The following is a 17266-nucleotide window of genomic DNA, read 5'->3' as shown; positions in this document are numbered from 1 at the left end:
CATGACACCCGCAGACAATTCCATCAAAGTCTGCATTCCAAAACGTCACTACTTCCCTTCCGAACCCCAACGTGTGCCCATACAATAGTTTTCTCCCAAATATGGGGTATCAGCGTACTCAGGACAAATTGGACAACAACTTTAGGGGTCGAATTTCTCCTGTTACCCTTGGGAAAATAAAAAAATGGGGACTAAAAGATCATGTTTGTGGAGAAAAACAGGATTTTTAGTTGCTTACCGTAAAATCTGTTTCTCTGAGCCTTCATTGGGGGACACAGGAACCATGGGGTGTATGCTGCTGACACTAGGAAGCTGACACTATGCAGAATAAAAAAAGTTAGCTCCTCCTCCGCAGTGTATACCCCACCAACAGGAAGTAGGATGTTCAGTTAGTGAGAAAGCAGTAGGAGAAGCAATCTGTAAACGACAGATTTTACGGTAAGCAACTAAAAATCCTGTTTACTCTATCTCTTCATTGGGGGACTCAGGAACCATGGGACGTACCAAAGCAGTCCCCAAGGGGAGGGAACAGCAAATATCTCCATCAGGATGAGGAAGTCACCCTCATCACCTGCAAGGTCACCTGTGAGGTCTTTTTTACCCCGATCGGCACTTGCCGAAGCTAGGCATGGGCATTGAAAATCTTATGGACCTGTGGAGGACATATTATCACACTGCATAGGTGCCAGACGAAGGCTCAAAGAGTACCGTCAGGAGGACACACACTGCCCAGGCAGAGTGCATCGTACTCAAAAGAACGCAGTCCTTCCTGAGCCGGCAACCCTACTAATGCCGACCAGTTTCCGCGAACAGAACTCTAACTTGAAGGCCAGAGGACCTCTACACTTCGAGCCTGAGCTTGAGAAGTACCGTTGCTGTGGCCAAGTAGCCTGATGAGAGGGCGTCACGAAGGAAAAGTCCGAGGCGGACGAAAGAAAGTGAATTCAGAATGATGGAGAGTGGACCCTTGATCCACAGGAAGTGCACCACAGCTGCTACAGACTCTGGAAGACCCCAGGAGTGGTTGAGAGTCTGAAAGGGAAAGATACCAACTGAAAAAGGAAAATGAACCCGTTCGTTGCAAAAGCAGACATCGCCAAAGCCCTGAAGAAACCAGGACCTGGATAAGAGCTTCATGGAGCAAGGAAAAGATCATGCGATTCACAGAAGGTAAATGTTGAATGAAGAAAATTACTTCCTGAAAAAAAAACAAGGATGGACTCAATCCTAGATCCCCAAACGTCATGCTAAGGAAAAAGCATTGAAGAACGACGAGGCTTAGCCTGAGGAAGGGGAGTGCTTGTCCTTCCGGTGAGCTCCTTAATAATTTGGCCTATTGGAGCCACACGGAAGGAACGGATAGTTGGTGAGGGACCTCTTTGGGGATAATTTCGCTCATGAAATCGAAAGCCAAATGGACCCTTAGATGGGAACGATTAGGCGAAAAACTATGTCTCCATGCAAGAAAATTTTTTGGACAGTGAGGACGGTCAAATCTTCCGACTGGTCTCCAGAAAGAATGCTCTGAGCAAGCTAGGCCACGCATCTATAGAACTTTGCAACACGAGTGGGGGCTAAGGCAGGACACGCTATAGCAGCGGGTGCTTTGAAGGTTGACCCTGCTAACTACTGTGTGAATTCGACGTTGGTATCCCTGAGGGATGAACGTCTGGGCGAGGAAGGACCATAGTGGAGGAGAACGTGGAACCAGAGGGTTTGTAGTCGCAGAAGTAGTCTAATTTGTGAAGCGCTCAGGAGAAAAAAGATATACTGAGGCGCCCCTTTGTTTGGAAACGGCTGAAGTCCGTTCCATGAGAATATGATAAGACCTGAGAGCAGGCCCTGAGAACCTGCTAAAAAACCGAACACTGAAAACGTACTGAATGGAACCTGGGGATAACTTGGATCTCATCGCTGCGATGTAGGCACAGGTTGGCTATGAAGAAACAACTGATTGCTCGATTAAGCAGGTAGACTGAAGACTACTGGATGACTTTTCTGACTGAGATCAAGAGGAAGATAAACCCAGCATACAGGGATGAGGGTGAGTGTGGGAAAAAATAGTCTAGCTGGACTTATAAAAGTGAATAGTCGAGCAAGGAAAGTCCATGGCAAAACATGGAGTATGTCAATTGCAAAGAAAGTTGTCTCTAGGTAGATCAAATAGACCCCAGAAAGACAACTAGGCTGATGAAAGGAAGGTCAATCCTTATGACGATGTAAACGACCGAATCCATCCTGGACCCTCTGGAGTAGGGAGGGGGATTGCAGTGTGTAGATCCGCGTGCCTAAGTCTAAGACAACACGCGCCCGAAGATCACAGTGAAAAATATAATTCTAGCTGAAATAAGAAACGTGTTATCACCAGACTCATCCTTAGATCCAAGACTGGAGCAACTTTCTACCCTGGTCGATACTTGCGCAGAGTGAGATCCCACTCCTGTCTGAGGTGGGATACTTGTCCCAGTCACGGTCAGAAGTCACATCTGTGAGCTGCTGGAGGCTTTATCCGGTGTCTGTAAGAAAGAATAGCTAAGTTTCGACAAATAAGGAGCTTAGGTATTGTGGTAGCTCGAAGGCCCTTAGGACATACTAGAACCTATAAACTACTATTAGTCAAACATTAATGATAGGTGTAACATACCGGGCAATAAAGATAGCCCGCGGACGGTACTGTAAACTGATCAGAAGGTGGGACAAAAACTCTTGTGGAGCAACTCACACTTAGGGTCCAGATCATGTCACAGTAAACCTCGACCATCCGTACCTGACACGGGAGTGTCTGACCTACCTGAAGGTGGAGTATCCAGTTATGTTGCTACTGAGATCCGCTCTGTGGTACAGAGATCCACTGCGTTTGGACATGGTAGCCTTTTACGTTTAACTGTTAACAAACCACAGATGTTATTGACTATGAAATATGCAGCTGAACGATGTCTTAGGGTACCGTTACACTTAGTGATGCACCAGCGATCTCGACAACAATATGGATCGCTGGTGCATCGCTAAGTGGTCGCTAGTGAGCTGCCACATAGGCAGATCTCACCAGCGACATAGCAGGGGTCGGGGGTCGCTACTTACCTGTCAGACGACGCGATCCTGACGTCCTCCCGCCCGCATCCACGCGTCGCTCGGCGGCACAGGAAGCCCAGCAGGAAGCGCCCGAAGAGAAACGGTCGAGGACGTTCTTGCGCGATCAGCGCCAGACAGCGGGGGAGCCAGTCGGAGGTAAGTATCGGACATAGCGATATCGCTGCTACGTCACAAAATCGGTGACGTTACAGCGATATTGCTAGCGATATCGCTATGTGTAACGGGGGCTTTAGACTCTCATGAAAGAGGCTTGAAATCGCAGCTGCAGCCCGCCAGAAGTAATAAATGCCGACACCTCAGCTCGAGTGGTGATTATACGGGAGCTAGGCAAAAGCTGCAAAGGACCCTGAGGAACGTGAGAGAGCACTCCTGACTCATCTGACAATGGGACAGTAGAGCCAGGCCGGTGTAGTCGATGGACTTCGGGTACGCTTGAGTTACCAGAAAGATGGCGTATATTGACTAAACCTGTCTGGTAGAGGACTATCCAAGTGCTTGATAAGGGATAGAATACTGCTGCAATAGGACATGAGAAACCTGAAGACGATGGCGTCTGACTTACCTGAATACCATATAGAACACCAGTACTATTGAAGCAGTCAACCCCCGACACGTCTCCACAGTAATACGGCCATTTCAACCACTGTACCTGGTAGGTGGTGCGTCTGAAGCCTGGATAGCGGATATAGCACAGCTGCCTTCGGCTCTAAGTATCCTGTGAACAAATCAGCGTGGAGAGAACCCAGAGAAGGATATAGGAGACAGCCATTTCTGTGTTGCGGTGCGGTCTAGGCCTGGATACTTGATGACCTTAGGCAGAATAACGGCTTCTGTGTTGCCGTCTGGGTCTGGATACCTGACGACATTAGGTAGAATAACGGCTTCACGTGTAGAAAGCCGTACCCTGAAGTCTGTATTAAAGCAGATTCTGACCAGTCAATTCTCTTGACAGTAGAACAGTAGGTCTGGGATCAGAAAGAGACTAAACTCTATTCTCTATTGTGCGCCAGGGTTCCAACCCCTGGACCTGCGAGTTGTGGACAGCTTCCTTATCCACTAAGCCACAGCCGACAATAGCCAGGTAACACAGACTTCTATCCAGCTGGAAGTCCAGCTCAAAACACTGCAGACGTGAAGAGATAGAAGCAGCTCATTATTCTGCTTAGGGCAGTGTGAAGCCAGCGTCCGGAGGGAGCTGCAGAAAAAGGAAGGGCGAGTGCCTGTGAGCAGTAAATATGGAAGCAGTTGCTATGCCAGGGCTCCAGCATCAATATGTGCGAGGCAATGGTCGAGTCTTGCTCTACTGAAAATTAATGCACATCTGCAATTGCGGTGGAACTTTCTACCAGACAAACTCCATGCGGCAATTACAGTAGACAGCAGCGTGGCTCTACATGGCTCTGTATGCTATGACACCAGACATACTGATGCACTAGAGACTGTGCAGCAGATTACTATTATGCCAGTGAAGTACACGCCTCTAGAGTACTACTACGTCAGTGACTGTATGGCTCTAGAGTACTGTAACGTCGGTTACTGCACGACTCCAGAGTACCATTATATCAAAAACCATACGGCTCCAGAAAACCCATTGTTGGTGACTGTACGGCTCCAGAGAACTATTACGTCGGGGACTGTACGGCTGCAGGGTGCTATTACGCTAATGACTGTCCCTATACCACTATCGATTGTACGGCACGACTATAGCGCATATCACATGAGACACATTAGCAAAGATGGATTCTCTGCTCCTTCACTGGACCTGCGGAAAGTGTGGCCCTGCTTAGTTTTACTATGAGGGGCTTATACTCCACATCGTACCTGATTAGGCTGAGCGGAGATAGTGCCTTCACCTTCCTGCCTAACCGGGTCCCACGCTGGGAGAATGCGACTGCTGGAGGATGCCGAGGTCCAAGGAAGACTCTTCTCGCCGCCATAGAATGAGCACGCTGTGAAAAACACTGCTCTGCACAGCCCGCAAGGGGACGGAGCTAAACTTCAGCTCTGGGTGCAGGAAGATGGCAGTGATGGCTACTATCTCTGCGCCGCATGTGAGGCCAGGTAGAGAGGGCGGAGCTTGCGCCGGGGAAGTGAGGTGAGACGGGTGGGAAAAAAGCCCGCCCGAATACAGTGAAGACGGGGGGGGGGGGGGGGGGAGCTACCGAGGACTAGGCCGCAAATGAAGGCAGGGCCTAGATTAGACCCTGGAAACCGCAGACGGAGCGGGGGCAGCGCGGAGGCCCGGAAAATGCTGGAGCTATAATCCGGATCCTATCAGAAAGATAGACCGGTGTGGGGGAAAAACGGTGGGGCGGGGGCACAGCGCTGAGGAGAGCAGGTTGCTGCCCACCGTCGCCTATTCTGAGGGAAGGCACTAACTGAGGAAAGCCTGAAGCGCACAGCGCCCGGCGAAAGGAGGGTGAATGATCCGCCGGCCTCAGCCGGGAAGTGAGCTCCCCACAAGTGCGGCAGGAGAGCGGCCAGGGGAAAGGGAGGACTAGGTCCGAATATAAGCCGGGGCCTAGATTACCAGTGACCGTCTACACCTGACAAGGGGTCTCCTCTTCTTTACTTATCTTTTTATGGTGAAGTCGTCCTGACGGTTGCCGGATGTCACGTCTCATCCAACTAACAGGCTCTGGTGGGCGAGTAGGTGGGAGACGGTGGGCCAGGACCGGGTCTGGAACACCTAAGCACGCTTCTGTACTAGGGGATTGGGTCCTGCCGTCCAGACATATGAGGATACGGGGTGGCAGTACACGCCGTACTCATAGTCTCTGTGTGGGAGTACAGTAGTGACCATTCACACTGTATCCCTCCGGAAAACCTGAAAAGAAACGACGCACATTGAGGTAGATAAGGGTCTAGTGAAAGACCCGTGTCCACCTCCTACTGACACTAAGCTAAACTGAACATCCTACTTCCTGTCGGTGGGGTCTACACTGCAGAGAAGGAGCCAACTTTTTTTTTTTCTGCATAATGTCAGCCTCCTAGTGGCAGCAGCATACACCCCATGGTTCCTGTGTCCCCCAATGAAGCGATAGAGAAATATGATTTTTTTTTATTTTCACACCTGGGCGTTATAAACTTCTGTGAAGCACTGGGGGGTTCAAAGTGCTCAACACACATCTAGATAAGTTCCTTGGGGGGTCTAGTTTCCAAAATAGGGTCACTTGTAGGGGGTTCCCACTGTTCAGGCACATCAGGGGCTCTCCAAACCTTACATGGCGCCCAATGTCAATTCCAGCCAATTTTGCGTCAAACAGCTCTCCTTCCCTTCCGAGCTCTGCCATCCGCTGAAACAGTGGTCCCCCCCACATATCAGGTATCAGCGTACTCAGGACAATTTGCACAATTACTTTTGCAGTCCAATTTCTCCTGTTACCCTTGGTAAAATAAAAAAAAAATTGGACTTGAATTTTTTTTTGGGAAAAAAAGTTAAATGTTCATATTTTTTTTTTTTTTAAACATTCAAAAAATTCCTGTGAAGCACCTGAATGGTTAATAAAGTTCTTGAATGTGGTTTTGAGCACCTTGAGGGGTGCAGTTTTTAGAATGGTGTCACTTTTGGGTATTTTATATCATATAGACCCCTCAAAGTGACTTCAAATGTGATGTGGTCCCTAAAAAAAATTGGTGTTGTAAAAATGAGAAATCGCTGGTCAACTTTTAACCCTTATAACTTCCTAACAAAAAAAATTTTTGGTTCCAAAATTGTGCTGCTATAAAGTAAACATGTGGGAAATGTTACTTATTAAGTTTTTTGTGTGCCATCTCTCTGATTTTAAGGGCACAATAACTCAAAGTTGGAAATTTTCAATATTTTCGCCTAATTTCCTTTGGGGGTAAAGGGGTTAATGCCTTTATATAGAACTGTTAGTCTCCCACAGTGGCATTTACAGCACACCATACCACATGCCAATCGCCCCCACCCCACGACGCAGTTTCGGGGTGCTGATGGATTGCCATGACAGGCAAGGCGCTGCTGAAGACCACTCATGCCTGTCACGACTGTACTGCTATGAAATCCTGTGGTTTTTATAGGAGGCCATGATTTTGACTACTGCAATGTTGTGGTATCACAGCATATAGTATAAGTGATCAGACTAAGGCTACTTGCACACTTGCGTTATCAGTCGCAACACTCGGCCGCTGCTAAGCTCCGCCCCCCGGTTGCGCCCCGACGGTTCAGCTCCTCCTATGGTCACATGATGCTGCATGCAATCAGCGTACCCTATATTTAGCGTTGGGTACACTGGCCGTGCGCTGGTATGGTTTTGCCGGCGCATGCGCCCTTTTTTCGCTGCGCCCAGCGCACAAATCACCCCCATAACGCAAGTGTGCAAGTATCCTAACAAAGAGAAAAGTAAAAGAAACGAAAAAACTCACCTCGTACATCATTGTAGATGGAAAAAAGTTGTGGCTCTTGCATAAAGGTGAGGAAAAAGCGCAAGAATGGAAGATTGCCATGATGGGAAGAGGTTAAAGAATAGAAGTGAGTAAGGGGGATTATCCATAAATCAAGATAACTTGCCAAGTTGCAAATTCATTGAAGTAATAAAAAGTGAAATTTGATTCCTAAGTGCACCCAGCCTTTTCCATCACCCTCTGTGTACACCCTCATGTGTTAATTCATAGTTTTGATGCATTCAGAGTGAATCTACAGTTTTCATAGTCATGAAAATAAAGAAAACTCTTTGAATGAGAAGGTGTGTCCAAACTTTTGGTCTGTACTGTATATCCATAGATATATCCAAAGATATTTCCATAGATATAGCTGTAGATGTATCCATAGCTATATCTATAGATGTATCCATAGCTATATCTATAGCTGTATCCATAGATAGATCTATAGCTGTATCCATAGATAGATCTATAGCTATATCCATAGATAGATCTATAGCTGTATCCATAGATAGATCTATAGCTGTATCCATAGATAGAACCATAGCTGGATCCATAGCTGGATCCATAGATAGATCCATAGCTGTATCCATAGATAGATCTATAGCAGTATCCATAGCTGGATCCATAGATGGATCTCTATGGATATATCTATGGCGATATATCTATGTATAATATCTATCCCATGTCTATTTATCTGTCTGTGGGTGTTTTTAAAAAAGGATCCGTCAAAAAACGGAAGAAACGGATGAAAAAAGAATTCGCCGCATCAGTTTTTCACAATCTGCGATGGATCCGTCGAGCCAACGGATTGTGACTGATGGAAAAAAACGGAAGTGTGAAAGTAGCCTTAGGGCCCCGTTACGTTGTCAGGGTCGCTGGTGTGTCGCTACATGATCGCTGGTGAGCTGTCAAACAGGCAGCTTCACCAGCGATCAGCACCAGCGACAGGAGGGTAACAAGCGACGCACGTCGCTTAGTTACCCACTGTGTACCTTAGTTACCAGCGTGCTGGTGCAGGGAGCTGATAACCAAGGTACACATCGGGTTTCTAAGCAACGCGCGGCACTTAGAAACCCGATATGTACCTTGGTTAGCAGCTCCCTGCACCAGCGCGCTGGTAACTAATGTACACATCAGGTTTCTAAGCGCTGCGCGCCGCTTAGTTACCAGCGCGCTGATCGTTGGTCTCCCACCTGTCACACGGAGCGATGCGTGCTGGCCAGCGGGAGACCAGCGATCAAAAAAATGTTCTGGCCATCCCCCCCAAAATTTTTGGGGTAAAAAGTGCGTCTTATGGTCGGAAAAATACGGTAATAAATAACATTTCACACCGTATCAGCACAAAATTGTTTTTCTGGAACTTATAAGGGTTCAAAGTTGATCAGCGATTTCTCATTTTTACAACAAAATTTACAAAACCATTTTTTTTAGGGACCACATCACATTTGAAGTCACTTTGAGGGGTCAATATGACAGGAAATACCCAAAAGTGACACCATTCTAAAAACTGCATCCCTCAAGGTGTTCAAAACCACATTCAAGAAGTTTATTAATCCTTTACGTGCTTCACAGGAACTGAAGCAATGTGGAAGGAAAAAATTAACATTTAACTTTTTTTTTTTTTTTTTTTTTTTTTTTTTTACAAACATTTTACTTCATAACCAATTTTTTTTATTTGCACAAGTGTAAACAGAGAAAATTAACCACAAAATTAGTTGTGCAATTTCTCCTGAATAAACCACTGTTTTGCGCACAGCAGGGCTTGGAACGGAAAGAGCGCTGTTTGACTTTTTCAATGCAGAATTGGCTGGAATTGAGATCGGACGCCATGTCGCGTTTGGAGAGCCCCTGATGTGCCTAAACAGTGAAAACCCCCCACAAGTGACCCCATTCTGGGAAAATAGACCCCCCAAGGAGCTTAATTAGATGTGTGGTGAGCACTTTGAACCCCCAAGTACTTCACAGAAGTTTATAACGCAGAGCTGTGAAAATAAAAAACAATTTTTTCCTCAAATTTTTTTTTTTTTTTTTTTTTTTTTTTTAAGCCTGCTATTTTTTTTTTAACAAGGGTAACAGGAGAAATTAGACCCCCAAAGTTGGTGTGCAATTTGTCCTGAATACGCTGATGCCCCATATGTGCGACGGAACCACTGTTTGGGCGCATGGCAGAGCTTGCAAGGTAAGGAGCACCGTTTTGGAATGCAGACTTTGATGGAATGGTCTGCAGACGTCATGTTGTGTTTGCAGAGCCCCTGATGTGCCTAAACAGTAGAAACCCTCCACAAGTGACCCTATGTTGGAAACTAGACTCCCTAAGGAGCTTATCTAGATGTGTGGTGAGCACTTTGAACCCCTAACTGTTTCACAGAAGTTTATAACGCAGAGCGGTGAAAATAAAAAAAATTTTTTCCACAAAAATGATTTTTTAGCCCCCAATTTTTTATTTTCCCACGGGTAACAGGAGAAATTAGACCCCCAACGTTGGTGTGCAATTTGTTCTGAGTACGCTGATGCCCCATATGTTGGGATAAACCACTGTTTGGGCACACGTCGGGGCTCGGAACGCAAAATTGGCTGGAAACAATGGTGGCGCCATGTTGCATTTGGAGACCCCCTGATGTGCCTAAATAGTGGAAACCCCTCAATTCTAACTCAACCCTAGCCCCAAACACCCCTACCCCTAATCCCAACTCTAACCAAAACCCTAACCCCAACACACCCCTAATCCCAATCCTAACCCCAACCCTAACCACAAACCTAACCTCAACACACCCCTAACGCTTAATCCAACCCTAACGCTTAATCCAACCCAAACCCTAACCCTAATGGAAAAATGAAAATAAATATATTTTCTTTATTTCATTATTTTTCACTAACTAAGGGGGTTATAAAGGGGTGGGGTTATTTACTATTTTTTATTTTGATCACTGTGATAGGGTTTATCAAAGATATCAAAATGTATCATGAATGGAATCTGCCGGGTGGCGACCGGAAGATCTCGTCGGGCACGCTGAGCATGCGCCCACCTTTTTCTTCCCTGAAGATGATGACTGCACCCTCCGGAGGATGCAGGAGGGCCCGAGGACCACTGGGGAGGGATCGGGGACCCTATTTCTCTTTACTATATGGTTAATAACTGTGATCGCAAAAGCGGGCTCGGTAAAAACCGACCAGAATCATGTTCTCTTGGGTCTCGGCGACTCCCAGCAGCCGAGACCCCAGAGAAAATCCGACTCTGGGGGGCGCTATACACTTTTTCCACAGCACCGTTAATTAACGGCGTTGTGGTTTATGTACCCTTAACTACCGCCGTTAAAAGGTGTATCGGCGGTCGTTAAGGGGTTAATGTAGCTAGCATTGATGTCAGGTAGTCCTAATGTGCAGTAATAGGTTGCACTTATTTTTTTATTGTCTTTTGTCTAATCAATTTATATATTACAGATGCTTATAACCAAATTGGAGAAAAATAAGGCCATGAAAGCAGAGGACAAAGCAGACGTTTTGAAAACGCTGGAAACTATGACTAACAGTATTACCAAACTACGCGATGAGCTGAAAGCGGTCTCATCTACTGGAAATTCTTTGCGGAGTACTAAAAGTAAATCTCAGGTACTGTCCTGCTTGTTGTCACTTGCCTGTTGTCCTCCATTCTTTTGAAAGTAGTCACAATGGATTATTAAAGCAAGGTGTCAACAGGCAGGTTCCTGTAGGCTTCAAATCCATCACATGATAGGTAATTTCCTCCCAAACTAAAGGGGACAACATTGGCGTGGAATGGACCTCACATTTTTATTTTAAGGTTAAAATAATGACCAGTAGAGCAGTGGTGGAAATCTGTGTACAGTGTCTCATCCACCTGTAGCCCATGTATAGAGACACATATTATGACCCAGTTATGAATGCTTAAAGGGTTACTCCCAGGGCTGTGGAGTCGGAGTTAGTTTTGGTTGGAGTCGGTAGAAATGTACCGACTCCGACTCCAGCTTTAAAAAAAAATGTATTTATTTCATAATTGAACTTTCATATGAATTTTATAAATGTTACTCAAATATATATGTTCTATCAAACTATGAACAACAGTGATAAGCAGTTCTGCTGGAGATAGAGACATTTCTTACTTCTTGTGTGTCACTGTTCTCCACTGCCCTTATCTAATCTTATACTTGGTTAACCTCATGCTGCCCCAACCCCCCTACTTACAATGTATGAAACTGAAAGTGAAAATGTGTTGCAAATTCTTAGTAGTAAAGCTCCTCCTCTAGACTAGATCATACTAGGTGTGCGTCTTCCAAGCATCTCACAGCTGCCTGCTACTCAGAAGAGGAAGACTGTAAGAAGTATTATCCTTTCAACAAACTTTGCATCAGTTAACTGTGAGTACATGAGGAATAATAACAGTATTACTGACCACTATATCAGTTGTACGACCTGGCAATAATTTTGTACAATTGTTTTTAGGAAAAACAATTGTCATTTGGATTGTGAATGCAGAATTAAAAACCTGAGAATGTCAAAGAAGCATCACATTAAATCAGCTGTATTTGAACATTTCACCATCACTCAAGATAGAAAACATTATGTCTGTCAGTGTATGACAAATGATCCAGACGAAAACAAATGCTGTGAAGCCAAGATGAGTGCATATTCAGGCAAAGATAAAAATGCTCCAACCAGAGCTTCTAATCTAAAGAGACATTTACAGCGCTTTCATCCAGAAGTACTGAAAGCAGTGGATGAGAAAGACTGCATCCAAACCAATGAACCAGTGCCCAGCTCTTCCAGCCAAACAAAGGAGCAGAGAACTTTGCAGCCATCAGTTGCAAGATATTTTGTCAGTGACAAAGTTACTGTGACAATGACAGTAGATACATTTAAAAAACAGATCATAGAGCTTGTAAAGGATAGTGTGCCTATTTCATTATTTTCACGACCAGCTTTTATGTGTCTGAATGGGGAAATGGCCCGCAAGCTTGGTGTTTCTCTGGAGAGAGAGAGTATTAGAAAATTAGTAATCGAAGAAGCTTTTAAACAAAAGGAAGAACTTAAAAAAACTCTCAAGGGACGCTTTCTGTTTCTTAAAATGGATGCCTGCACACGTCACAGAGTGAACTATTTTGCCATCAATGTCCGATTTGTTTGTGACAAAAATGAAATAGTTACCAAGACATTGGCAGTAAAAGACACCAAAGCTCATCACACCAGTGAGTTTCTCCAGGTCTTGGTGGAAAAGGTTCTGCAAGACTGAACTTAAAAAAGAGCAAGTTCTTTCTGTCGTAACTGACAATGCTTCAAATATGATAAGTACTATTAAGCTAATGAATGAGAGTAATGATGGTGACCAGCAGCTAGAAGAACATTCTGGGTCCACAGACACAAAAATGTTTGAAATAGAGGAACACAGTATTGTAACTGAGGAGCAAACTGAAGTTGCTTCAGATGAACAGCAACATGATAGTTTATATGATCTTGTTGAAACTGTGTCAATATGTTCTTTCATTCATCACATGCGCTGTGTTGTGCATACGCTACAGCTGGCTATAAGAGACAGTCTGCAAGAAGGACATGCTGCTGCACTGATTGGCAAGGTGAGAAAATTGGCTACTGTTGCCAGAACCCCTAAAGTTGACTCAATTTTGAAGAGACGTGCTGGAAAAGGGGCAATTATTGATCAAGTCACACAATGGGGGCAGTACTTACTTAATGATTCAGCACTTGGTTGAACTGAAAACCTTTCTTGTAGACATGGCTAACCCTCAACTGACGCTAAATGAAAGTCAGTGGAATCAGGTGACTGAGCTGGAAAAATTGCTAGAGCACCCATTTACAGTGACTAAAAAATTACAAGCAGAGGACTTAACGCCAGGTATTTTCTTAAAGGAGTGGAAGAACCTGATGTTTCGCCTGTCCCAAGGAGGAGGGTTAATTGCAAGTGGCATTGCTACATCAATGAAACGGAGAGAGGAGCTACTATTACAAAATAACATTCTTTTGGCAGCTGTTAATGTAGACCCAATGCATCGGATTCTTCTAGATGATCAACAGCTAAGTAAAGGAAAAGAAGCTCTGTTTGAAATAGCAGTAAGGATGGAAGGGTTGCAGAACAGTCAGGAGGAACAAGAAGAATTTGGTCGTCCTGCCACATCTTCACCCTCATCATCAACTGATGAAGAATTTAATTTCGAAAAATATTTGGATCACAAGGACCGTGCAAAGCGTTCCTGCATAGAAGAAAAGTCATCCCCATCAAGGAACACAGCCAGTACATTTCAGCAGAATTTTTCATGTGCACTAAAAGAAATTGAGAAATTTGACCTTTCATCAAAAATAACAGTGCAACAAGCGATTCCTCTGTATCCTGACATTGTCAGAGATGTTGCCCGAGTGGTTACTGCTTTGCCACCAACACAAGTTAGTGTAGAGAGGTTGTTCTCTTCTCTCAAAATAATTAGATTAGATTTGAGGGCATCCATGAAGGAGGATCTGACAGAGGCAATACTTTTTCTGAGGACAAATTTATAGATTTCTTCTTATTAACTGCATAAAAGTGTTTATTGCATATTTACTTACAGTTTAGAAAAGTTTATAAAAGTTATTTGCTATATTCTAATTGTATTCTAATAAATGTAGTTTTTGCTCTAAGTGGTCTGATTACTTATATGATGGTGAGAAACTGAATAAGCACGATGTTTAATATTTTACAACAGTGAATTTGTTGTTATGAATTGGCCATTTATGAAGGAGCCGGAGTCGGAGCCTGATAAAATCCAGGAGTCGGAGTCGCAACTGTGGCTTACCGACTCCACAGCCCTGGTTACTCCCATGTCAGCCCAAAACACTGTGCCATAAAACCATGTTGGCACTCAGGTGGAGAAATCAGAAATGTTTTTTTTCTCCATTCTCTTCTAGCTTCTGCCTTCTCCTTAAAAGCTTGCTTACACGTTGCACTTTTATAGCGGTTTTCTGGGCTTTCTTGCCATGGAAGTTAGATTTCTGAAGTCTCATGCACTTGCTGCTTATTTTTTTCCTTGCTTCAGATTCGCAGCATGTCAATACTTCCAGCTTTTTTTGCAGCTTTTTTTACCCATTCAAATGAATTGGCAAAAAAAGACATTTCAGAAACACATGTATTTTATGCAACATTTTTCCTGCCAAAAGACCAGTTTTTGGTGCAGATATATGTACTGCAAATCCTTATCAGGTGCACGTATAATAAGCCATGTAGGCTGATCGGTCCCCTGCGCTGGAGACAATCCAATTACAATAAAAAAGTTACTGACCCAGGACTTCACAAGATTGGACCAGCACTCTATGAAAAAAGCATCCACAATTATTTTTTGTCTACAGAATGAGTTTTCTATTTTTTTTAAAGATGCAAAAAGAACTACTTGACACTGAGCTGGACTTGTACAAGAAACTTCAGGCAGGAGATGATGTAGCAGACTTAAGGCGGAAATATACAGAGCTACAACTTGAGGTACTTTTCTTCCTTTATTATATTTTTCTCTGTGATGTACCGTAATGTATATAAAGTGCTGTCAGTGAGAGAAACAAAATAGGAATCTTGTGGGTATGATACCTTTTAATGGCTAACAAATAATAGTGAATGATGTTACAAAGCAAGCTTTCGGGACTGCTTATGTCCCTTCATCAGGCTGATATAACAAAATATTTGAAGAAACCTTATTTATATACAGTTTAAAGCACAACATTTCAATAAACAAACAATGAGCTTGAAGAGCGAATCCTTAATTAGGTAAGGTTACGTAAGTGGTGTCAAAGTTCTGTGATATCAAAAGGCTACTTGGAGGAAATAGCTCAGATATGGTAATGGACCATAAAACTTCTGACAACTTGGGTCCTGTGTGAATTGAATCAAAGATTGTAATGAATTTAAGGTTTCTTCAAATATTTTGTTATATCAGCCTGATGAAGGGACGTAAGCAGTCCCGAAAGCTTGCTTTGTAACATCATTCACTATTATTTGTTAGCCATTAAAAGGTATCATACCAACAAGATTCCTATTTTGTTTCTCTCACTGAGAGCACTTTATATATTTTTTTCTACTGGCTAACACGGTACCAAACCACTTTTTTCGTTGTATCGTAATGTGTAATGTATCATATGCACGGTAAATAAAGCCATCGTTGTTTCTCGTTCGCCTTTTTGGGGGACACAGAGACCATGGGTGTATGCTGCTGCCACTAGGAGGCTGACACTATGCACAAAAAAAGGTTAGCTCCTCCTCCGCAGTGTACACCCCACCGACCGGCAGGAAGTTCCTCAGTTTAGCTTAGTGTCAGTAGGAGGTGGACACGGGTCTTTCATTAGACCCATATCTACCTCGATGTGCGTCGTTCCTTTTCAGGTTCCAGGAGGGATACAGTGTGAAGAGTCACAACTGTACTCCCACAAAGAGGCTATGAGTACGGCGTGTACTGCCACCCCGTATCCTCTTAGTTCTCCGGGCGGACCACAGGCTGAGCACAGGTGTCGTGCCAGCGAAAACAGATGGTCCTTGCCCCCCGCCTCCCACCCACTCGCCCACCAGAGCCTGTCGGTTGGACGAGGCGCGAATATGTAGAAGATGAGCAGACAACGTGGGATACAGAAGGTACCTTTATTGGAGCACCGGAACATAAAGCCACAAGATGACCCGGGAGCGGCGCCAAAGTAGCGCCGCAGATTCTCGCACTGCTCGCGCCGTCCGACGGTCGTCGCATCCCTTTTTGGCCCCGGCGGCGGTGCGGGCCTTCTTCACCCCACCGCCGGTATTCTTGTGAGGGTTGCGTCTGGGAGCAGGGCTATGGCGGCGTCTCCTCTAGGGGCGGACGCGGCTGCGTCGCAATTCTTCCGCGCCGCCCTGTGCTGACAGGCGGCCGCCGTTTCAAATTTAGTCCCCGGCTTCAGTTTGGGCCTTTGCGCCCGTCTCGGCCACGCCCCCCATTCATTATCATAGGCCGGCTGCGCTCCCGCCCGTTCCTAAGCCCTCCCACCGCCTCTCTAGTCTTGTGGCTGGGAAGGGGGAGGAGGCGGTTCTTCCCTCTGGTGCAGGCGGCTAGCTCCGCCTTTCTTCTTACACAGAGACCGCGCTTTTTGATTCCTCACATCAGGCTGCCGCCATCTTTGCAGCCTGACAGCCGGAGACTACAGCAGATGCCATCTTTCGGGGACACCGGACCGTGAGTAGTTCTGCAACTGCAGACTGACACCCTACCCTGCCTTGCTGTCCCCCAACCCTCCAGCACTTCCGCAGATTTTTTTCGCATGCTCCTCTTGCAATCGCAAATTCCCCTCTGCCGGGACTGCAGCAATCCCGTTCAGCAGGATGCCGTCCAGGAGCCATCTACTGCGCCACGTGAAATCGAACCCCCCATTCCTGGCTGGGCCTCGTCCCTTTCACAATCTGTGGCAGACCTCACCAGGGTGTCTCAGTCCCTAGTTGGCCGTTCTTGATAAGTTGCCCCTGGACACTTCTGCAGGGTCCAGCAGGTCGCAAGACGTTCCATCTGAGCCAGCTAGCAGATGCCGCGAAAGGCCCAGGCAGGATCCACGGCTGGAATCCTCTCCTGGTCTCTCATCGGCACCTAGTCCTTCCCAGCAGTCGCCCTCCCGTGCCTCCTCACCCGAGTCAGGTGAAGCGTTCTCGGATATGTCCTCTGAAGGGATTTTAGAGCTGGATTCTGACCAGGACGCGGACATGAAGGTTACGGTACAGAACCTCATTGCTGCGATTAACCACACCTTCGAAATATCTGACTCCCCTGCG

At 45.5% G+C, this 17266-nt stretch overlaps 1 protein-coding gene across 2 annotated transcripts in view; it reads left to right on the top strand.

Annotated features, from left to right (window-relative positions):
• The window catches only part of RBM26 (RNA binding motif protein 26), a 193445-nt gene that overhangs the window by 137379 nt on the left and 38800 nt on the right, over positions 1-17266 (top strand). For both annotated transcript variants that reach the window (XM_073580438.1, XM_073580437.1), the window contains exons 18-19: positions 10942-11109; positions 14870-14974. In XM_073580438.1, coding sequence (XP_073436539.1) covers positions 10942-11109; positions 14870-14974 — 273 coding nt within the window. The remainder of the gene's footprint in view (positions 1-10941; positions 11110-14869; positions 14975-17266) is intronic.

Source organism: Dendrobates tinctorius, unplaced genomic scaffold (genome assembly GCF_039654945.1).
Source record: "Dendrobates tinctorius isolate UK_male_01 unplaced genomic scaffold, ASM3965494v1 ptg000064l, whole genome shotgun sequence".
NCBI lineage: Eukaryota > Metazoa > Chordata > Amphibia > Anura > Dendrobatidae > Dendrobates > Dendrobates tinctorius.
Note: the sequence above shows the minus strand (reverse complement) of the source record. Positions and strands in the feature narration are given on the sequence as shown.